Source organism: Propithecus coquereli, unplaced genomic scaffold, assembly GCF_000956105.1.
Source record: "Propithecus coquereli isolate 6110/MARCELLA unplaced genomic scaffold, Pcoq_1.0 Scaffold13, whole genome shotgun sequence".
Lineage (NCBI taxonomy): Eukaryota > Metazoa > Chordata > Mammalia > Primates > Indriidae > Propithecus > Propithecus coquereli.
The window spans coordinates 7,807,933-7,832,398 of NW_012137191.1; the positions used below are offsets into that span (position 1 = coordinate 7,807,933).

The window sequence follows — 24,466 nt, forward strand, 5'->3', positions numbered from 1 at the left end:
TACAGACAATAAATAATTTTCTATAGTAATTTACCACCTCCAATTGAACTTCTCAAAATTTCCCCAGAGTAGCATTTAGTAGGCAGAAACTGACAATGTTGGAATGGACTTTCAGACAGTGATTTCGTAAGAGCATAAAAAAGAAATTTTGTGAGGGTTCTGAGTAGGATATTATAGTGGCATTGATACTTACAGCTGTCATATCAACTTCCCTGAATAAAATTTCAAGAGGAATTTGAACATTGGCCTTCTTTTGATAAATATTTCTATAGTGAGCTGTATTCCTGACAAAAGCTCAGTATCTGTGACTTCTCTTTGCATTTATATTGAAATGGTTTCTTGTGCTCAATTTTAAGTCATATTTTAAGGGTCCCTCTATCATTTGTCCTGCACAATTACTTCCACAGTTATTATATCAGCTCCTTCTTTCCAACTGTCATCTTCTGCTTCTTAACATTGATTTCTGTCTTTCCATTCTCATTGTGCCCTCTTACTTAGACATATTCCTTTACCCACTTCAATCAGCCTTTCACTCCTTTCCACTCTGTAATCTCTGTGCTATCAATGGTCACCACATACAGCTTCATCACCAAATTCTTTTACTTTACGTAGTCCAAATAGGTCCTCACTGAATGTTCTGCCATTTTTTATTCCACTGAATTATCACCTTCTCAGCGTCTGTTCCCATCTCTCTTTTGAATATGAATGTTTTCCAGAGTCCTCTTTTCTCAATGTGCCCTGCACATTGGCCAGCTCCTGTTGTTCCAAGTTTTAAATGATAGTGTAATGGGCTTAATTTCCCTATAAGCAGAAAAAATTCATATGTTGAAATCCTAATCCCCAATACCTCAGAACGCAACTCTGTCTGTAGACAGGATATTTAAAGAGGTAATTAAATTAAAATGAGGTCATTAAGGTGGACCTAAATCCAATATATTGCTGCCTTATAAGAAGAGGAAATTTGGACATAGGTACAGAAGGAAGCCAACATGAAGACACAGGGAGGAGACAGCTATCTACAAGCCAATGAGAGAGATCTGAAACAGATTGTTCCCCTGCAGCCTCAGAAGGAACCAATCCTGCCAACACCTCCATCTTAGACTTCTACCCCCCAAAATTTTACTTATTTAAGCCATCCATTCTGTGGTTCTGGCAGCCCTATCAAACAAATATAGATGGCCTCTGAACAGATGGCTTACAAATCTACATCTGACCCTACAATCTCTTCTGAGTTTTGGATCAGCATTCACATCTGCCCATCTGCCTGTTGAACATTTCCTTCTGTATGTTTTTAGAAGAAGCTTAAATAAACATGCCAAACATTAGTCATCTGCACCAAACCTGCTGTTCTTCTCTACTTCTCAGTATGTCTGAACACCGAACAATCTAAGCTTAAAATTTCAGAATTATCTTGAATGTGACGTTAAAATTGAATAAGGCAAGATGTAGTGACGTTAGCTGGAAATGTATGGCTTCTTTCATTATCTGTGATTCGTTTACATCTATGAATACTTGACAGGCTGGGGAAAATCAAAAACTAAAACTGAAGAGATAAAAAATACAAAATTACTTTTTTACTTTATAAACTTTTAAATTTTGACTCTTTTGTAATAACGTGGCTTAAAACATGAACATATTATACAGCTACAAAAATTTTTTCTTTATATCCTTATTCTATAAGCATTTTTCTATTTTTAATCTTTTAATTTTTTTGAAAATTTTTAAGTGTTTTCATTAAAAATTGAGACACAAACACACGCATTAACCTGACCCTAGGCCTACACAGGGCCAGGATCATCAGCATCACTGTCTTCCACCTCCACATCTTATTTCACTGAAGGTCTTCAGGGGCAATAATACGCATGGAGCTGTCATCTCCTATGATAACAATGCCTTCTTCGGGAATACCTCCTGAGCACCTGCCTGAGGCTGTTTTACAGTTAACTCTTTTAATAAGTCAAGGGAGGACATTCTAAAATAATGATAAAAAGTATAGTAAATACATAATCCAGTGACATATTTGTTTATCACCGTTATCAAGTATTTTGTACTGTTTGTGCTAAACTTTTATATGACTGGCAGCACAGTAGGTTTGTTTATGCCAATATCACCACAAATACATGAGTAATGTGTTATGCTATGTTGTTATATCGCTAGACTATAGGAATTTTTCAGCTCCATTCTAATCTTATGGAACCATTGTCGTATATGCACACTATCGTCGACCAAAACATTGTTACACAGCATATGACTGCAGTTACTTTGGGTTCTGGCTTTTATTGAAGAGTGAATCTTTAATTAGCCTCCCCATGTTTTAGGTTTTCTGTCCCATATACACCATAACTCCTTTGAAACCTCATCTCGATTTCACTAGAATCAACAAATGTGTTCAAGGCAATTATTTACACATATATTTTTTAATTGCCAAACATATGAAGATTTAAGTTTTCTACCATAGATGCTGTTCAATGCCACCGAGAACTGAAGGACTCATTTCCCCCAGCTGCGAGGAAGGTGGTAAGTTTGTCTTTAGTCCTCTCCTAGAGATGCCCCTGCTGAAAGTGTTGCCATGCCCAGGGTCACTCTGCCTTCTTCAGGCATCCCACATTCAACAGCTGCTCTACCTGAATGTAAAGACCCTTGTATCATTGTGTAATGCTCATCCTTTCCCTAATAACTTTCCTTACTTTGAAGTCTGCTCGGTCTGAAATTTCCATTTAATTTATAGCTTGAGTGACTTTTTAAGTAACATCAATGTTGTGAATTTGGGCTGCAACTCCAGGACGGATGACTTATGGGGCTTTCTCATGGTCTTGCCATCCCCAGTGAGTAGAAAGTGGGCAGTTTTACTTCTGGTTCTCACACTAAGTTGTATCTTTTTGCTGCCCCAGCCTAATGGGAATATCCATGTATTTGACTCCTAACTTTGAGGTGTGCTGGGATTTGTCTTCTGTTCTTCAATCCTTTCAAGGCTGGGGAAACTGAAGCTCAAATGTACCAGGTTCGGCAAATGCTCACAAGAAAAAAAAAAAAAGACAGCTTTCATGCTCTGCGTACATGTTTGCATTACCACTTTGATTTTAGCCAGATAATTCCATACTATCTTATCAGATCTTTGATAATTTTAGATTTTTTAAAATACCTTTTTTTTCTTTTTTATCTATTTTAGTTTTCAGCAGGTAGACTTTTTTCAAATCATTACCATATTACTGGAAATCAAACCAAAGCCAATTTGTTTTCATATTATTTTTATTAATACATAGTTTCTCCCAGGTCCCCTGAAATAAATGCTAAACAAATATTTAAAGTATTATTTCAATGTGATGCCAAGTTACCAGCTTTCCCAGTCACTGATATCCATAATATATGTAATCCAGGTACACTCATATAACTCGGCGAATGAATAATCAGCAGAATATTGGCTCCCCCTATTAGCTTCAAACTTCAAAACTCTCCTTCCTCTTATCAACAAATATAAAGCACCTAAAAGCTCTTTGAGGCTTGGGCGTAAGGAGGATCTGAGAAGAACATGCTTCTCACAACAACTGTATGTGGTAGTATTTTAATACCTTTTTACATGTGAAAACATTGATACAAAAAGAGATTGAGCAACACAGCAGCATAACAAGGAGATGGGGGCAGGCTCATGAGCCCAGAGGCCATGCTCCTGACCTCTGCAATTTCTTTGATTCTGATACAAAAAATGGGAAACAAAAAAAGATTAATTCTTCTGCCTGTGTAGTCTTACAAAGGAGATTTTGTCCACAGGTTTTTGATACACAGGACTCCAACTAGTGATTAAAGATTTAAGTTGACTATTTCTTCACATTTTCCATAATGTATAATTGTGCTATAAAAATCTCTTTCAGTCAATGCTTCCTATTCTGTCAGCTTTTTTTCTTCCTATTTATATTACCTTGAAAGTATAAAAGTTACTTGAAAGAACAATTAAATAATTTATAGGTCAATTTATAGAATGACATTTAGAATATAAGTAACACCTGGAAAACCATTCTCTTTAATGTCCAATCAATAACCCAAAAGGAAAAGGTAAAAAGTAAAATGTCAGTAGTCAATGTACGAAGGACAGCTCATTTCCTTGTAATTGTCACCTACTAATTCTCTTTGTGGAACACCAAAGCATATAAAATAAAACATTTAGTGAAAATATGATTGAGTTGACTTAAAAGCTTAACATAACAGTTCGCTTATTGTATTAGTATGTATTGCTACCACTTGTGTTTACTTTTGAAATGAATATATACCAATGAAGACATTCTATTGTGTGTGGCTAAAACTTATATTTATTTTTGAAATAAAATCCCTCTTGCTAAACACACAGTTTATTGAGAGCTAAAGGTACTCCCAGCTTTACTCAAGCACAAAGACACATAAAACTGAAATGATTCCATTTATTTTATAATTCCCTACTGCAAGAATAAAGGACTGTAAAAAAATTTATCAGAAATTCATAGAAGGTTTTGAATGTGAAATTTAATTCTCCTATGTAATTATGTGCCACAGGCATTATGCTATTTAGTAATATTGCTCAGATATGGTGGATGTGAAACAGATAAATAGAAAAACCTCATATTGCAGGAGGGGAGGGGAAGAAAGCAGAGGAGAGGTTGTAATGTGTGTAAGTTACATAGAAAAAATAATTCTCTGCTAAAGCAGAAGAGTTTTCACCCAGCGATCTTTCACCTTAGTGTTGCTCTCTTCTCCCACGCCTAACCCCCAAAATCAACAACAAAAAATTGGAGCAATCTCATTCCCCTTCTGTTGCACAAAACATTATCCTGATCAGCATGGAAAATGCACTATCAAGAAATTGGCAGCTGCAGGCTATTCACTGGAATAGAAAAAATCATAAATGTTATCAACTGCACTGATCTTCATCCTAGCAAATGAAGAATGTTTGTAGTTAATGCCATTGATAGAGTTACACTTAATGTGCTTATTTCAGTAATTGCAAACAAAAACAGTGATAAATCTTTGCAACTACCACTCTTGTTTCCATACAAGGAAATCCTCTTGCTATCACAGGCTGATGTGGAATTCAGACCAGTGTAGTACAGAAAGGTAGATTGGTAGGTGGGAATGGAACCAGACAAGAAAGCAATGATATGCACATCATGAGGGCAGAGATCATTTTGCTAGCCATATCTGGCCACAGGTTTTGCTAAAAGCACACACATAAAATATAATTAGAGTCAATATCTTGGTAATAGTTTCTTTTCAGGCTTTAAGTTAATTGTTTGGTAAATTAGATAAAAGCCCTTGGAGCCTTGGATTTATCATTAATGGTTTGCAGGAGTAACTTCCAAAGATACAAGACATATAGTAATGTGCAATTTATTAGAGAAATACATTTTTAATGAAGCTGATATCCAGTGCGAAATCCTCATGGAATGGTGCTTGCATGTGTCTTGCCTGGGAATTAATTGCATAATTTCTCATTTTATTCTTATCCCCCAAAATGGTGGGTATACTACTCTTGCCATTTTACAGATGAAGAAACTGATTCTCTGGCCATTTGGGCAACTTATTCCAGTTCACTAAGTTGATAAAGGCTGAATCTGGAGTTTAGACCAAGGACGTTTCCAATTCTGAATGTATGTTCCTTCTGACTGCTTTCTTTTGCAACTTTTTGTTTCTTTTTTCCTCTGTTTTTTAAAGTAACTCGGAAGGTAATTAAGGAAAAATTGAACAATAATGGCAGCGTTGATGGAATAAATGCAAAGCCCCCCAAAGTGATGTTATTAAAAATATGTTTCATTTGAATGTACAAGTTTTTTATTTTTAGGCATACTTTGTCTACCCTGAATTACACATAGTCTTTCATCAAAGAGGGCCACATCCCGAGCTATAATATATTAATACATGTATACTCTGTCTCTCTCTAAAAGCAGTTATTTCAAAGAAGCAATGTTTTTATTGATTTGTCTATGGCAAAGATTTTCTGATTCAACCTTGTGACATTAAGAAATGCATCTTGTGACTGGCAGCAGAGATCCATCCAAACAAAGCTTATGGTCAGAAAGTACTCCTTTGCCTTCATGCAGCTTCTATTGGTGGTAGCCTAATTAGTCTGACATATAACCTCACCAGCATTAACTACACCATGCATAACAGGAAATCAAAACAGTGCCAACATTAGAGAGAATTAGCTTGCAAACATTTTATCCCCTGGATCGCTACAATAGTATTACACTTCCACTATATACTACCTGTTTCTTTTACTTTTGTCATGATAGCAAATACTTTGAGTTAGTTACTGTGGGCTCACTTTGTAATGAGATGGGGAAATCTCTTGTCCTTTACTATAAATATGTATAAAGTCATGGATTCCTTTTATAATTTCATAACCTATAAGATAAACTTGGTGTTTGAAACAACTCTCTGTATTTCATCCTAACAAACAACTCCTTGCAAAAAAAAAAAAAAAAGCTCATTAGCTTTGTCTCTCATTTCATAGAAAAATGCTATATCAATATATAAATATATAATTCTCTTGCTTCTTTAGTTACTTAGGTGTATCTCATATACACTAGATGTAAGTTCTCTAGGAATGAGAAGTTGTCACAAATTTCAGTACATATTTGATAGAATGCCTTTAAAATAAGCTCATGTTCCTAAGATAGTGCACATGTGATTTCTTTGCCCACAATGCTTACTTCACTCTGGAGATTGTTGAATGCCTCTTCATCCTGAAAATCTCGGCTTAAATACATGCTTGTGTGTGTGATCCTCCCGTATTCTCCATTCTTTGGTCAAGTAGATGCATTCTCTATTTTCCCATAATACTTCTAATAGAGTATTTATCACACAGTTTGGTTTTTTCATAAATAAATGGTGAACACCTTATCTTGGTGGTGTTCAGGTAGGTGAGTGTGCTGAAGCCACAGAACGTTATATGTCATATAATGTATACCATAAAGTCTAGTTTTGCAGCCCTTGATTGCCACGAAACAGAGGATTCTCAAGGAGGCCCAGAAGCAGCCCCGTAACCCAGATGCTAGTACTCCTTCCCTCTCCCTACTCTTTGCCTTCACCTGAGATTCCTTCAAGCAGAGGCTTCCCAGGCAAGGTCAGAGATCAAGGAGAGTAGGAGGGTAGCACAGAGACAGAAGCACCACACCTCGCTCACCCACGCACAATGTGTGCTCAGACGGCAGGCCTTTGGGTCAGGTGCCTCCCTGACTCTTGCTTGAAAGTCAAGTTGCTAGGAACACTTCAAATGCCTTGAAAAGTTAGAAAGAACCAAGTACCTATGTACTTTTAAGCAGCCAGATTCTGAATTGTTACTGGAAACAATGGTACCTGGCTGGGAAGCTGGCCAGAATGGGGAACGAGGATGTCAAGTTCTCCTGAGTTGACATGCTTTAAGATTTTTACTGGATTGCTGATGAGCCTCTGTGGAAAACATTCAGTTCACTAGTTTAGGTGTTAGGCTACCAAAAGTGATGGATTACATAAATACGCAAAGTCCCAAGGGTTTTGGACTTTTTCTCCCCTCTGAACATTTACATATTCACATTTAATTTAGAAAAGTTCACAATCTTTTTTGTTAATTCAGCTGTTTCATTATTATATTTCACTGCTTTGATGAAAAATAAGTTGCATTTTAGTTAAAATAGTTCACATATAATCAAAAGAATGCTTGCAATAATTAGATTCAGAGAAGCTCCCTTTTTTAATTCAAAACTTCCCCAAAAGAATATTTTCTGTTGCAGTAACATGCTTATGTTTTGATAATTATTAGCAAATTATTTTAGGGCTCTAATCAGGGAAGACTTAAAATAACTGTATCTATTTTTGGTATATATCTGTTGTTCAAAAGTCTTATTTTTTGTTTCAGAACTCAAGAGTGAATAATTCTAATTATAGTACATTTTTAAGAGAACTTAAAAATAGAATATATCATGCCCATCAGATTTTATCCTAGAATCCTGGCAATTATCTGTATTACAGAAAATTGAATTTAAATATCTCATAGGTCCTCAAGAAAAAACTTTAGTAGGCACCTTCCTATAATAGAATATTCCATATACAGATTAATATAAAGTTTCATATGAGACGGATAACAGACCTATATGTGAAAAGTAAAACACTATCACAAAGTTGTAAAATGCATAATAATGCTTTAAAAATGTTTATTATTCAATTTAAATACAATGTTCATTTACATATTTTTCTATAATTCTCTTTGGTAAAAAATTGCATATACAAACAAAGTAGCAATGAAAGAAATATCACTGGAACAAAGCTCCATCATGTATGAATTTTTTGTTGTTAATTACATAACAAATTAAAGGATAGGTCCCTTTGAAAAGTGGAAAATGTTTCATGGTTAAGAATTTGATTATCCTTAATATAAATAAATTTAAAGTTTCCCTATAATAAAATGTCAGTGGGTTCTGAGAATATTAAATAGTTGCCCCATGATAGGGAATTGTCTGAAATGATGAATATTGACCAGGGCCAATGAATTTAACAAATGTATTTTTCCTAAAGCAGAAATAACACTCAAATTATTACATAGGTACGTGGCCCTGATATTTCTACTGTGGGAAGATATGTAAACAATTTGGGTATAATTTAGAAGACTCAGCAGATATTGTTACCTATCATAGCTAAAGCTCCTTCCACATTCAGCAGCCTGAAGAGTGTTACGAATTTGTCCCCGGGGTCTTGGTGGGGTTTGTGGAATTCTCTAATTCTGAAAATAGGTTTCTACCTGAATGATGTAGAATGTGCGGCATCACAAATTTAGAAAAAAGTTGAACAGAAGAATTAGAATGAAGCAGATTAGGAAACAAGTAGTTGGTTGTCTAGCTGACCACTGAAAATCCAAATAAAAACATTAAAATATCACTTGAAGGACTGAAAATTGTATTTATACCAATTATGCAAATTTCAGAATATCCACATTCAAAAATAGAGTAGAAAAATAAGGAAAGAGAGAGTTTCTGTGTCTTTCCTAGATATGAAGACTTTGACAGTAAGTCATGTTTTTCCATCAGCCTTTTAATGGAGTTTTCTTTTAGATGAAGTTGTGTGAGATGTACCGTTTGTCTCAGCAACAAAGAGAACTCACACACCAACAAAGGGCTTTACTAGTGCAAGTTCATTTGACTATTTACAAGCATATATGATAGTGCATTTTAAAGCAATCTAAGAAGGAATGTATTACATGGGAAACTATCCTAATATTTTTATTCTACCTTGCAGAATCTCTAGAAAGTAAACAAGCAACAGTCTTATATTAGCACAGAATTTAAAATAAAGTTTACCTTCATTATGGACAACAAAACAAAAATTATCCACTTTGTAAATTGTAGTATGACTACTGTAATTGAGTACTTTATAGATTTCTTTTCATTAATTAATCCACAAAATTAATTAGGATATACAGGAAATACATATGTATTTTAAATAGCACTTTAAAACATACTTTCACTGGTAACTATTTTTTACATATATTTAAATTAAAAATAAAACATATAAACATTCCTTCATGTACACATGAGCTATTTAAAAATGTAAGTACACTTTTCATGTAAACATTTTTAAAGAAATATTTACAAGAGATGAGAATAATTTTTCCATCCAGATTGTAGAATAAAGATTTTCAAAATCTCTCTCATTCCACAGATGTTTTTCTCATTTTTTCAGCTAATTCTTTCCTTACTTCAATGTGTTTTTCTAAATTTTGTACTTCATGTGGAAGATTGATGTCCCAAACAGTCAAGCAAGACTGTATCTCTAGAAAAAGAAAAAGATGAAATCATGTTTCCACCATAAAACATTTTTATTTCAATTCGGTTCATTCATATTTAATTGACTTAAACAAATGTATGTATCAATACAGCTATAAATAATGCAATAAATTATTGCCAATTATAAAAAACTATACAGGGAACATGTTTACAACACATTATAGAAACTAACTACTAAATTTCATGGAGAGTGTGAATATTTAATTGCCTGACATTTCATTTTCTAAAAGAAATAGAGCTTTTTCAAACACTGGTCAAAATTAGACCTCATATGGATATAGATAAGTTGTTTAAAAAAATTATATTTAGTTTAAACTTGAGCTAGTTCTCAATTTGTAGTGATTGATAGCTCTACTTAATCTGAAAATATAAATAGCTAACACTCCTGAATCGCTGAAACTTAATTTTGAAAATGTATGTCTAAATTATTTACACTATATAGAAACTACCAGTTAAAACTGCTGAAAGTATTATATCATATGTAATATTTACTACAAATTTGTAAAACATATAATATGTTATCATCATTCATATCATTGCTCTGTTTGGAATCCAGTATCCTATTAGATATTACCTTTTTGGTGCTGTGGGCCTTCGGTACTTTTCTGGTTGTACCCCAAAACCAGCATGACATTTTTAAGGCTTCCTTTACCAAAACAAAATATAGGAGTTTTCTGTTAAACAATATAATAAATTGGACTGAAAAAAGTGCAGTTATTAATATTTTAAGAAGCAAATACCTTGGAGCTAAATTTACAATTTTATTTTTAGGAGGTACTTCATTTATATTAAATAAAGAACGGCAATTTTTTAAAAGTATGAAAATCTGTGATCTATTCCCTGCTGCAATTTGTAATTATGTGAATCTGAGAAAACAGCTTAACCTTTCTGTAAAATAGGTTTTTAACATTTATACATTCCTCCCCCCAAAAATTATAATATTAAATGAGATAATGTGTGTGAAACTGCTTGGCTACTTTAAGGCACAAATGTGAGTATTTGGATGGAGAATTGGATGGGTGGATACACTGACAATCTGTGACAAAATCATATTTTCTTCTCTGTCATTCACTGATTTATTCAACAAACAGTCATCAAAAGGCTTCTATGTATTAATACTGGGCCCTGGGCTAAGTCCCAGGAATAAAGCAGTAAACAGAAACAAGCAGATCCAACCCACATGAAGTTTATGTTCTAGTGAGGAGATTGACATTAATGAAAGCAAAATCATGACTATGATCAATGCTATGCAAGAGAGGTGTTATGAGAGCCAAAAGAGGGAACTTTGACCTAATCAGTGTTGGCTTATCTGAGGTCTTGACACATAAGCTACCATTTCCAAAAGGGTATGAGTTAACTAAGCAAGAAGGTTCACCAAGCAAAGAAAGAAACAGCACATGCAAAGCACTGAGGCAGGATAAAGCACAGTAATTAGGAGGGACCGGATGCTCATCTAGACCAGAAAGAACTGGGAGAAATTTGGTACATGATGGAGGCTAGGGAGGTAGGGTGAAGCCAACATGCAGCATATTGTAAACTATGTTTAAATTTATCTTTATCTTAAAATCAAACATAACCCATTGCAATTACACTGTAATTTCAGTTATGTACATCCATTTGGGTCTCAAAGTACATTCAATTTCAATTAGAGAATGTAACAACCTTGGTAGAATAAGACTAGGGAGACAACCCAGTGTAAACAGACCTACTACACTGCCTGTGTGGACACACATCCTGATACCCAATAATCATTAAGAGCATCTAATTCTCACACCTTCTGTGCAACTCTGATATCCATCAACGAAAAACAGTTGAGGGTGCACCTGATCCTCCTTAACATACTCTCGCGAAAAGGAATCCATTTTCTTCATCATGATCAAACATTTTATTACTTATTTGCTAAAGTTATACAAATTGTAGTTTTGCAGAATTAAAGCCAATAGGGATACTTTTTGAAGAACATTATATATATATGATATTATTTTCTACATCAAATTATTATCAAAGGAAGGCACTGAGATGTATTTATACAGAAAATACATTCTGTGCACTATCAAGATTTCTTCATATTTAAATTAAAAAGTAGGAGCAAGAAGACACATAAAAGTTTGAGTAACACTTATCATGATTTTTCAATATTTGTAGATTGTAGAATTCAGCCCATATTGCTACAAGAGTATAAATTTGTTTATAGAATGAAAAACCAAATGAGATTCTTTAACAAGAGTGAAAAGCCTACACTACGATCAAAATAAGCATTTGCTTTAATTTCTTTCCTCAAAAAGTAAAATATACTCAATACTATGTATTTTCCCTTTTTGCCTTTGGTATAAAGGACAAAAGTCAAGACAGACCCACATTGAGGACTTGGCTGCAGCAATCTGCTTCTCTCATGAGACTGAGAGCATCTACTCTCTCCATTTCTTGAATGACCCTACTCAAAATTTATCCCAGTACTATGTTTCATTATGTGGACTTTCAAGACACTCCAAATGACACTGGAAAGTGAAAACTTAAATTCAAAATAAAGGCATATTTTGATAGTCTTCAGGAATATGAAAAACATCTACAGGAAAGAACTTGCCTAACTGTGCTGTCATCATGACTCTAACAGAATGACAGAAGTTGTAAATTATGCGTATAATTCGACGAGTCGAAAGATCAAGGAGCAAAATATGGCCTCCACCAGTTCCTATCCAGAGGGCAGTGTTTTTCTGAAGGCAGAGAGTTTTCACTCTCCCAGAGTAAGACATTTTGTGTTTTGATTCCTTGCTTACTTTTACCATCTTCTCCCTAGAACCATAAAGAGAATGTACATCAGTAATTTTATCAGCAATTAAGAGATAAAATAGATATGTCTACATATATACATAACATTTTAAGTTATGAAAACATGGCAATATACATTATGTATCATTAAAATTGTACGAAACAAATTTTGCTAAACAAACAATGGCAAAGAGCCACATTTCTTTACTTGCATCATAAATTACCAAAGAGAAGACCATCATGGCCCCTCAACTTCAAAAAATTCTGAAACAAATAAGATGGACACAATTTTTGTAAGTAGCAAAGCTATCTAATTCAGTAAAAAGAGAATACATGTGCCCAATATAAAGAAAAAAGTTAGTTTCAAAAGCTTTACCTGAAATCTCAAAGTTAAAAAGGAAAATCAAATTATAGTCATTTACATGTAAAGATATCAATACAAACCACTGAATTTTTCCCCTGAGACAGCGAATACTCTAATTCAGGACAAAAATGAAGTGTCCAGGAATAAAAGAATCCTCATAATTTTGGAACTTTAGGAAGTAAGGGACTCTTTACCAAGCAGAACTGTTAGACCTTCTAAACATAAACTACGAGTCCTTCTCACAATCCAGAGAAAAACTATAAGATGAATCTATGAAAGTAAACTTTGAAGTCTCATTTATAGAAATAGCATATAATCTAAAACATCCTCCAGAGTATAATAAATCTATAACATAAAATCAAATGAAACAAAAATATAAAGCAGCTAGCAGATAAGTTTGGCAATGGCCCTGTTTCTCTGCACCAGCACAGGAAAAAAAAAAAAGGATGTGCTTGATGCAGAGTCTGAGATTCGTCACTTACATGCTGTCTCAGACTAAGCACTGGGCTCTCATGCTCCGGGCTTGACCCCTCTCCTTAGTTAGGGCATTGGTTAGTCCAGTAGGTCCCTGCGCCCCATATTTTCCTATTATTTTGCGCCTTTTTTTCTTAGAGCAGGGAATCCTTGGGCCCATAGCCAAATGCTAAGTGGTAAAAATTGATCCTGTGACACTATTAGATCTACAGCCAGCAATGAATCCAGCATCCATTTTCAATAATGTACTATTTTCTCATCAGAGAACATTCTTTGTAAGAACCTATGTATGTCCCTATTCTTTTATTTTCCCAAAATGAAATTTGCCAGATAGCAAAAGATGGTGCTGATAGGCATTAACAATTTTATTTCCAAATTATTTTTAATTGCCTATTTAGGGGCAGAAAGGAAGAAAAGTAAGACACAGTCCCTCCCTCTGTGAAATCTGAAGTGTAAAGGCAGCTCTTTCAGGCATAAAATAAAGAACTAATAAATTTACTTTAAAAAGTGCACACAGTCTATCAGTTCGCAGAGTTTTTCAGTTTTCTTATCCCACACTTCCACAATAGGGCTGTTTTTCTTAGCAATATAGAGAGCTGTGTCTACCACCACCGCTATGATGTTGGAATCACTGAAAGCTGCATAAGAAAACCTAGGAAGAAAAAAAAGGAATGTCACCACTATTTGTTTTTTTTTTTTAATTTCAACATGTAATACAACCTTATATAGTTCTTAATGCATACAAAAATTAATAGTACTTTGAAAAATAAACAAGCTAGACTATTGCAATTATTTCATATTCTCCTCTATTCTTCATTAAATATATAACATACTTCAGTACTTTGTTTCCTTTTTGTTACTTTATATTGATTTCCTTTGATAATAAAATAAATTAAAGATTATGAGTAATGTTTACTTCTGGTTTTAGTTTCAATTTCAATTCTATCTGGTTCTTTGTAGAATTTTATACTGTATCTTAATTTCTAAAAGAAATGTCATCACAATAGCTGTAGCTTTTGAATGTTGCATGAATGCTTGGAAAATTAAGGGTTAGTCTTTTACACCTAGAGTTATAAAACATAAAATATTAACATAAAATTTAGTTGCAGTGTCTTCAAATGTTAAAGCAAGGCATATCTCTGTGTCAACACAAGCCAGTCCAGGTATAAGAAAAAAATTCACATTATCCAAACATAAAGTAAATTGTTTGCCATTCCCCCTTACTTTGAAAATAAAGAAAAATTACAAATATTTTTAAATATCTCCCATACAACCTAAGATATTTGACAATGTACACGTTTGACAAACAGCCCCAATGGCATGGCAAACACCTACTTAGCTTTTGAGGCTTAACTGAAATGTCAACTCTTCTGGAATTCTTCCCTGACATATCAAAATAGATCAACTATTGCCTTTCCTCCACTGGTATAGCTACGGTATTATATACCTTATTAAATATAAAATTTTATTTATTAGTGTATCCCTCACACTAGACTGTAAGTGTAATTTCTTAAGGACAAGAACCATGTGTTTTCTGTATACCTCCGATCCAGTAGAGTTATTATGGGTAAGTAAGTACCTTTGATATACCAGGAAGTTCGTTAAGCAGGTGGACAGAAGAATGGATGGATGAAGAACAAACTAACAGGATGAACGAACAACCAGGAAAAAGTAAAAATGGTTGAAATTGCAATTAAAGCAGATAGATGATAAGAAAATACCACAGGGATATAACAATCATTAGTATATCCTAGAGCAGGAAGATTTTTTTTCTCCACCTTTTTTTCCTATTCTGGCAAGGGAGATGAAAATACAATGCGTTGCCACTATGCTTTAGGTAATTCCTTCCTGGGTGTTTGCTATATTTAATAGATGACAGTTCCAATTAGCACAAATTTTTTCATAGAGTTTTAGAATTTATAAAATACTTTTGTGTGTTATACTGTTTTATCCTCAATTTTAAAACCTAAAATATGACAAATCCCAATGTTTGTTAATTAAAGAAAAAAAGGTTTACAAATGCTAAATAATTTGCTCAAGGCCACATGACTAACATGTTGCAGACCCGGGACTCAAAAGTCCTGTGGAGTCTTCTGGCTCAAAGGCAATTATCTTCCACCATCCAATATGCCTCTCAGTCAGAGTACTGATGATGAAGCAACCCCCGATCAGTGATGTGACGTCTGCTTAAGTGGGAAAGAGACCAAGGCGACAGGAGACAATTTTTTGGAAGAGAGAAATTATTTCCAGGTGTTTATGAAACTGGGTCATCATCTCTTTTGGGAGAGGAACATCTCTGAGAGCCTGCTATTTAAAGATGTTCTTCTCTGGGGTACAGCATCTATACTTCAAATCTTATGTGGGATTTTAAGGAGTTGATTGATATCCATAATCCAGAAAAAGCTGTGTGAAATAAAGGAATTGGAGGCTCTTTCTTTTTAAAAGTTTTCAGACTTGTATAGTTGAGTTAAAAGAGGAAATTACAGAAAGAGAATGAGTTCATCCAAATATTGACCCCACGCTAATAAACAAATCTGTAAACACAACAGAAAATAAAAATCCTCATCCATGAAAACTTGCAATATATTGCAGTATATCTTAACCCTGACTACACTTTAGAGCTTGGGGGGGGGGAACTAAAGCTGGGGCCCCATCCCAGGCTTAATTGTCTGAATTAAGTGGTCTTAGATGGGGCCCAGGCATCAGATTATTTTCAGCTACCTAGCGGTTTCTAATGCACAGCCAATGTTGAGAACCAGTAGGACTAGTGGTATCAAGAAACTATTTTTTAAAATACCATTATAAAAATACTACAGCTGTCGTGAAGGGAAACAACAGATGTAACAGAAGCATGAATACAAGGCACCTAACCTGCACAGGTGGGATCGGGGACAGTCACTCAGAGGAAGTGGCATTTGGACTGAAACAGACAGGGGGCATAATAGGCATCCAGGCAAAGAGAAAACCACATTCAAAGGCTGGGTGTGAAAGGGAGCAGGCTGTCTTTGAGCAGTGAGACAATTTCAATTTTAAAGCACAGAAGGCAAGGAGGTTGCAAAATAGGACTCTAGAGAGGTAAGCAAGGACTGAATTATGAAGGGCCTTCTAGGCTAACACAAGGAATTTGGACTTCAAGCAAAGAATAATGGAATGCCACTGAAGGGTTTTCAGCAGGAGAATGGCACCAGATTGATTTGCTTTGCAGAAGAGTCCTCCATCTGTAATGCTGAAAACAGACTGAAGAGAATGTAATCAGAAGTTGACAACTGGAGGGAAAGATTCTGTTGTTAACACAACTGGAGGTAATGGAGGGCACTCTGGCCATGGCAGCAGCGCTGGGAACAGTACAAGGATTTGACAGACAATTAGTAGAGTCGAGTGGATACGGAGAGTAAAGGACAAGTGAGTCAAAGATTACTCCCAAGTTTCAATCTTGGGCAACCAGATAGGTGCTGAGAAACTAGCATAATTTGCTGAGAGAGGGATTTGTGACTCTAAGCTAACAGTAATCATAATAATAGCCAACATTTATTGATAGTTTAGTAGGTGCTGGTCAATTATGTTAAGATCCTTATATTCATTTTCTTATTTATTATTCTAAACATCCCTTTGAGATAGAGTATATTATAATCTTCAGCCAAGAGAGAGCTGAAGATTCAAAGGTTCTTGCCCACATTCACAAAACCAATAAATGGCAAAGCCAATATTTGAACTATGATTTATGCTCTTATCCACCATCTTACACTGCCTATCACTGAGGAATGTAATAAATAAGAACCAACTGCAATAATTTGGTTAAAATACAATTCAAAAATTGAAACAAAAAATTGGGACAAGGTTTATATTTTATTTTATTCTTGTTTGAAACTGGTATCACTAACTCAGCTACAGAGTGGACATTTGTACAATTATCAAATCTAGAAAGAACTTTATTCTTGAAGTATATGTTTACTACAATCAATACTTAATAGAAATTATCCAAAACTGCACATGTAAAATCCATGGATTTAGCAAAATACTGAGTTAAATGCCTTCTAATTCCATAAGTCTAATTTGAAACAGAAATAATAAAATTGCTAAAAATTTAGATTGATAAATACTATTAAAATTATAATAGGTTTACATATTTTATTCCAGTAGTGACTAGGCTGGGTGATTTTTTTAATGTCCCTCTGCTTTCTGGAATTTTCTAAATTTTCTATAGTGAATGTTTAATTTCTAATATAAAAATGAATTATGCATCTTAAAATAACTTTATTATGAAATCAATGTATTGACACAATTGTAAAGAATAAACATAAATAAAATGGTAAATTAGTTGTACAAGCAGAAAATAACTTACAGTTGATTCGTCTTTGTCTCAATGAGTTTCTGAATGGTAAAATCATTAGAAAATGAGAAAATCTTTGTGCCACATCCTCCCCACATTATGTTTTTTTCAGTGGAATTTGTGGATTCACTCAAACACATCAGTGGAGTGCTGACATTTCCCACGTTTAGTATCTTCAAAGGAGCAGCTCCTTTAAACTTTGCCAAAAAGAAAAAACACACTCAGCAAATTAAGTATCTGCAGAATGAAACAGATAAAATCTGTGCTTTCAAAAAACTATTTTCCATCTTAAATAATTAAAGATATTAAAATAAAAATTCAGATTCACTTTTCAAAGTTTCTATAAAAACAGGATTCAATTAAAGCAATATTCAAATAGAAGGCCTAGTGAGAGCAATCAGGAAAGAGAAAGAAATAAAAGGCATCCAAATTGGAAAAGAGGAAGTCACATTGTCCCTCTTCACAGATGACATGACCTTATATTTAGAAAAACCTAAAGATTCCAAGCAAAAACCTCTTACTTCTGATAAACAAGTTCAGTAAAGTTGCAGGATACAAAACCAACATAAAAAAATCATTAGTGTGTCTATATGCCAATAATGAACTAGCTGAAAAATAAATCGAGAAAGCAATCACATTTATAATAGCTACAAAAATAAAATAAAATAAAATACCTAGGAATAAATTTAACCAAGGAGGTGAAAGATCTCTACAAGGGAAACTATAAAACACTGATAAAAAAAAATTGAAGAGGACACAAACAAATGGAAAGACATCCCATGCTCATGGATTGGAAGAATTATTATGGTTAAAATGACCATATTACCCAAAGCAATCCACAGATTCAACAACGCAATCTCTATGGAAATGTCAATGATATTTTTCACAGAAATAGAAAAAATTTTCTAAAATTTATATGAAACCAAAAAGAGCCACATAGCCAAAACAAACCTGAGCAAAAAGAGCAAAGCTGGAAGCATCACACTACCTGACTTCAAAATATATTACAAGGCTATAGTAACCAAAACAGCATGGTATTGGTATAAAAACTGACATAGAACAATGGAACACAATAGAGAGCCCAGAAATAAACCCACATATTTACAGCCAACTGATTTTTGACAAAGAAACCAAGAACACACATTGGAGAAAGAACATCCTCTTCAATAAATTGTGCTGGGAAAATTGGATATCCATATGCAAAAGAATGAAATTAGACCCCTCTTTTCTCAACATATACAAAAATCAACCCAAGATGGATAAAAGACGTAAATGTAAGACTACAAAACTTAAATGTAACTATGAAACTACTAGAAAAAGAAAAAAAGAAAAACAGGAGAAACACTTCAGGACTTTGGTCTAGGCAAAGATTTTATGGCTAAGACCCCAAAAGCACAGACGACAAAAACAAAAATAGGCAAATGGGACTGCATTAAACTAAAAAGCTTCTACACAACAAAGGAAACAATCAGCAGAGTGAAGAGACAACCTGAATGGGAGAAAATATTTTCAAACTATTCATCCAGTAAGGGCCTAATATCCAGAACATACAAGGAACTCAAAAAACTCAACGGAAAAAAAAAAAAAATTCCATTAAAAAGTTTCTATTCAAAGTTTCTATAAAAACAGAATTCAATTAAAGTAGTATTCAAATGGAAGGCCTAGCAAGAGCAATCAGGAAAGAGAAAGAAATAAAAGGCATCCAAATCGGAAAAGAGGAAGTCAAATTGTCTCTCTTTGCAGATGACATGACCTTATATTTAGAAAAACCTAAAGATTCCAAGCAAAAACCTCTATGTCTGATAAACAAGTTCAGTAAAGTTGCAGGATACAAAACCAACATAAAAAAAAAAAAATTCCATTAAAAAGTGGGCAAAGGATTTAAGCAGACATTTTTCAAAAGAAGACATACAAATGGTTAACAGGTACATGAACAAATGTTCTGCATCACTAATCATCAGGGAAAAGCAAATCAAAACCACAATGAGTTATCATCTTACCCCAGTTAGAATGGCTATTATCAAAAAGAAAAGAAAAAAAATAACATGCTGGCAAGGATGCAGAGATAAGAAAACTCTCATCCACTGTTGGTAGGAATGTAAATTAGCACAGCCACTATAGAAAACAGTCTGAAGATTTCTCAAAAGACTAAAAATAGAACTACCATATAATCCAGCAATCCCACTACTGGGTATTTATCCAAAGGAAAGGAAATCAGTATATCAAAGGGATACCTGAATCCACATGTTTATTGCAGCTCTAGTCAAAATAGTGATAATATGCAATCAACCTAAGTGCCCATCAATGGATGAATAGACAAAGAAAATGAGGTATATTTCCACAATGGAATATTATTCATCCATAGGAAAGAATGAAATTCTATCACTGCAGCAACATGGATGGAACTGGAGGCCATTATGTTACGTAAAATCAGCCAGGCACAGAAAGACAAATATTACATATGTACTCACTCATATGTGGGTGCTAAAAAAAAAAAAAGCTTATCTCATCGAGGTAGAGTAGATTGATAGTTACCAGAAGCTAGGAAGGATGTGGGTGTGGAGGGGAGGAGTATGAAGAGAGGTTGGTTAATGGGTACGAACATACAGTTTGATAGAAGGAATAAGTTCTAATGTTCAATAGTAGAGTAGGGTGATTATAGTTAAAAGCAATGTATTGTACATTTCAAAATAGCTAGAAGAGAGAACTTAAAATGTTCTCAACACATAAAAATAATAAACACTCATGGGCATGATATTCTAAATACCCTGACTTGATCATTATACATTCTATGCCTGTAACAAACATTTTTAAGTGGTATTCAAAATATTATCCTTATAACCAATCTCTTCTCTTTTCCATGCAAAAACTGTATAAGAAATAACCTAAGGATTATGCTCTACTTCTTTGTCTTTCATTAGATAAATAACATTTTTGGTAACAAGGTGTGTGAATGAACAGATTCATACTCCTTCAATAGAAGTTGAATGAATAGTTGGAACCAAAGATAAATGGATAAAGGAATAAATGCTTTAATGGCTAAATGAGAATTTCAACAACAGAAAATTAAATGATTTCTTCAATGCTCGAAAAAACAGTTAATGGCAAGCCAGACTTAAAATTTCATTATCCTTTGTTTCTTTCACAATATATCTATAAGGAATTATCTGTCTCACTTATGTACAATTGAATTATCTCCATTACTAACATTAGAAATCAGATTTCATTTACCATTTTATTCCTAGGTCCTTCATATAAAATATACAGTCAATAGCAAGTATTTTCAGAGTACTTACTGTATACAAGAGTTTATGAAGCAATAAAAAGATAAAATGCATAATTTATGATTCTTGCTCTCAGGGAGCTTATAATCCCATAAGAGGAGACTGAAATACACAACACAAAGGACTTAAAATAAATTTTGATGTAGAATGCATTCAACATTTACCTTAACAGTCTTATCTTCAAAAATTGCTAAATTGCCATCAGCAGTTCCCACCAAAAGAAAATTTTTTTGCTTGCTAAAAGGAAAAATGTCAAAATTATTACAAAAAAAGAACATTGGCATTGACATTGACTAAGACAGCCTAGAGTTCTCCCCAGCTTAAGTAAACTTTAGACAGGTTTCTTCTCAAATGTAGACTCCTGGGCTCCATCTTCTTAGAGCTTTTGCCTCAGAAGACTTGCAATTATAAATACTTTCTCTGCCACTTTAAGATGTAAACCTTTTCCCAGTGTCTTTCCAGTTTTAAAGGCCAGAAATGTCTTTCCCAAGGACCTAGTGCCATCCCTTTGAAATGTAATCATCAAAAAAGATAGTGGCCCTATCTCCCAATCTTTGTGGGAGGGCAGGAGCCCACCTTCAGCAAGGGACAATCAGTAAACACAGATGGCCTAACCACATTAACAACCTTCCTCCCCCACACCCCCACAATATCATCCAGTACTCTTCCGCTAGCTTATCCTGTGCTTAAAACTCTCCCACCTTTTGTCTCGGAGTTTAGTTTGATCTTTCCCCCCATTGTGATAGCCTTGAATAAAGTCTTCCTTCCCTGTCCAACTTCATCCATTAAAATTTTTTTTTAAATATCCAAATAATTTCAACTCCAAAACTTCCAGTGGAATTTATATTTCAGGTATCAGAAATAGGCTTCACATTTTGCCATTTTAGTTAACATTTCTTTGGGATAAGAACCCTGCAACTGATAAGGGCTAAGTCTTTTTCACTTGTTAACAATTTATGGATTCATTTATTTAATTTTTTTCCAATTAGGTAGTTGGATAACTACCTAAGCATAACTGATATGCTTAAGCCTGGCACATAATAGGCTTTTGAGATTTTATATATATATACACACACACATATAGTAATATTTGTATACACACACACATACATATATGCCTTCAAAGAAAGAATGAATGAGAATTCATCTTTGACAAGACCCTACAAGGGTACACTGATGTGAGAAGAAGTAAAGAGATACAGCTGCAGCTAAGGCAATACCAGGAGCAAGGCCAGTGGGCCTAAGAATTAGGCTGACAATTATTTTATAAGTGCCTCAGCTAGATCTGTATAAAGAAAAATAACAAATACCTTTGCGGCCTTGCACAATTCCCTTTAATATATGCAAACTAATGGAAATAGGTTAAAAATGAGCAATCTTTGCTGATGCAATAACAATTTTGCACATAATTAAGTCATCTAAAAGGTATATAATTTTCCCAATGTATATAATGTTCCAATTCACTACCGTACCTTTGCTTGGAAAAGAAATTGCAGTACAAACAGGTAACAGAATCGGTCATCCTCTCGAGCGTATGTCTCTTTTTCCCATCTTCAGTGTTGATGACCAAGAGATTACCAGACTGTGTTCCACACACAATCCAGCTTTCCTTTTCAACAGGAAGATGTACCAAGGCCAAGCACAGTATTCTACTATCAGTAACTTCCTATTAGGAAAAGAAAATACACTCCAAAGGACTTGGTTTAAGCTTACATAACTGGAACTTGTATAAAATGAAAATATTCTGCTATCCAACATACTTAACTCTTTTTATTTTTTTGCACTTTTATTAATAAAAAAAAACCAATGTTATTTTCAAAAATAAATGAGTTAACTAGCAAACAAGTTTTGCCTATCGAGAATGCATCTAAAACTAAAATGAAAAATTGAAAATTATTTTTCAGTATCAATTCTCATTCCATCTAGACCATATAAGAGAATTGTTCAATCTTAAGAATAATGTTGGGGCACAACATTTCTTTCAAGGCAACAGTCAAAATACCAGGTTATTTTTGAAGTCTAGAAATTCATCTTATATTTGCCAGTACAATTGATTGATCCATCTTGTAGGAGCCACACCCAGATCCCCTTTCTCCCTCATGTGCTCCATCCCCCAGCTGCCCTGAGTATTGGCTACTAAGCGCAGCTCAGGGCTGCACTCTTCACCACAGAATGTCTTCAGCCAAAGGGAGCTGGCCTGCCCACAAACTTCCTGCAGGTTACCCTACACCCACTGCTGGGCAGATTGCCACCAATGACTGACTGATACGTGAGAATGAAAGACTGACCCCCTTGCCTCCCATTCTGTGGTGCTATTCACACTCCAGAGCTCCTCGTAGGTAAGGCTGAGGCAACATCTTGCTGAGCTTCTTTTTTCTTTTCCCCTTTCTGGCTTTCTTTAATTCTTTCCAAGTTTCACCTCTCCTTAAATCACTTGTACAACATTAACTGTCTCAGGCTCTGTTTCTGGAGACCCCAGCCTAAGACACATACATACTGTGAGTTTGAAACAAAAACACTGACTGTGTATACTCTTGTTCTAACAGAAAGCTAATTTAATAATACTTCTATATTGGCTTTTGAGTTCTTCCTGAGTAATGTTTAACTAGTTTATGCTTTAAATCATCCACAAAGTAAGTGTTCTAAAATTTAAAGAGTACTCAGATTTACCTCAGAAGTGTGTCCTTCAGTATTTAAGTCGAGAAACAAGAGCTGTCCTTTGTCAGTGTGGCCACAGCCCAGCCAAATGCTCGCGTTCTTGCTGTTATGATGGGTAGCAACCAGGCATTCAACATTAAAGTTTTTAGGTATTAAAATGCGTCTCATCAGACAGATTAACTCTGCTGAATTCAAAAGGTCAAAGACCTGAGAAAGTTTAAAAATAACAAAACAATATTTATCAAATTAACACATTTCCCTTGAAAGATAATACAGATCTAAACGTTATAGCTCTATGAAGCAAAACTTAAATCTGTTAAACTGTGACCCACCCCGATTATCAAGATTAATAATCCAAACTACAGATCAAATTACATTAAAAACTAATATGTATTTTTAAGCAGCACATGATAGATAATCTTTTGCATGTATGCTATATTTTTTAACTTGAAAAGGAAAGACTATCTCAAAAGTGTCAAATGGACAGAATTTTGGCACAGCCAGGAGTTATTCTTCACTCAATTCTATATTGCAGAGCCACACCAAGGCAGAGAAAAGCCCTTGGGACAAGAGAGCCGAGCTTCTACCAGTTGGAAGGAATGGAAATTTTAATCTTTGGTAACTAAATTTAGAAATCATTTTTCTATTCTGTTTTCGTGTTTTTCCTTCAGACACTGGAGACCTGGAGAGACAGTGTGAAGGCACTGTAAGAAAACAGAACCAGGAATCAGGAAACTGGGATTAGAGGCATGACATGCCACTTGCCTGCCACTGTTGAGACCTGAGAAATCTCCTTATTCTCTTC

General features: G+C 34.4%; 1 protein-coding gene across 1 annotated transcript in view; it reads right to left on the bottom strand.

Moving 5' to 3' along the window:
* Positions 1–9,096: 9,096 nt before the first annotated feature.
* Positions 9,097–24,466, bottom strand: part of LRRK2 (leucine-rich repeat kinase 2) — a 138,913-nt gene continuing 123,543 nt past the window's right edge. Inside the window, exons 44-51 of the mRNA XM_012638395.1 lie at positions 23,674–23,868; positions 22,476–22,669; positions 21,168–21,240; positions 17,732–17,916; positions 13,889–14,041; positions 12,367–12,575; positions 10,357–10,428; positions 9,097–9,768 (exon numbers count right to left, since the gene is read on the bottom strand). Coding sequence (XP_012493849.1) covers positions 9,647–9,768; positions 10,357–10,428; positions 12,367–12,575; positions 13,889–14,041; positions 17,732–17,916; positions 21,168–21,240; positions 22,476–22,669; positions 23,674–23,868 — 1,203 coding nt within the window. The 3' untranslated portion in view covers positions 9,097–9,646. The remainder of the gene's footprint in view (positions 9,769–10,356; positions 10,429–12,366; positions 12,576–13,888; positions 14,042–17,731; positions 17,917–21,167; positions 21,241–22,475; positions 22,670–23,673; positions 23,869–24,466) is intronic.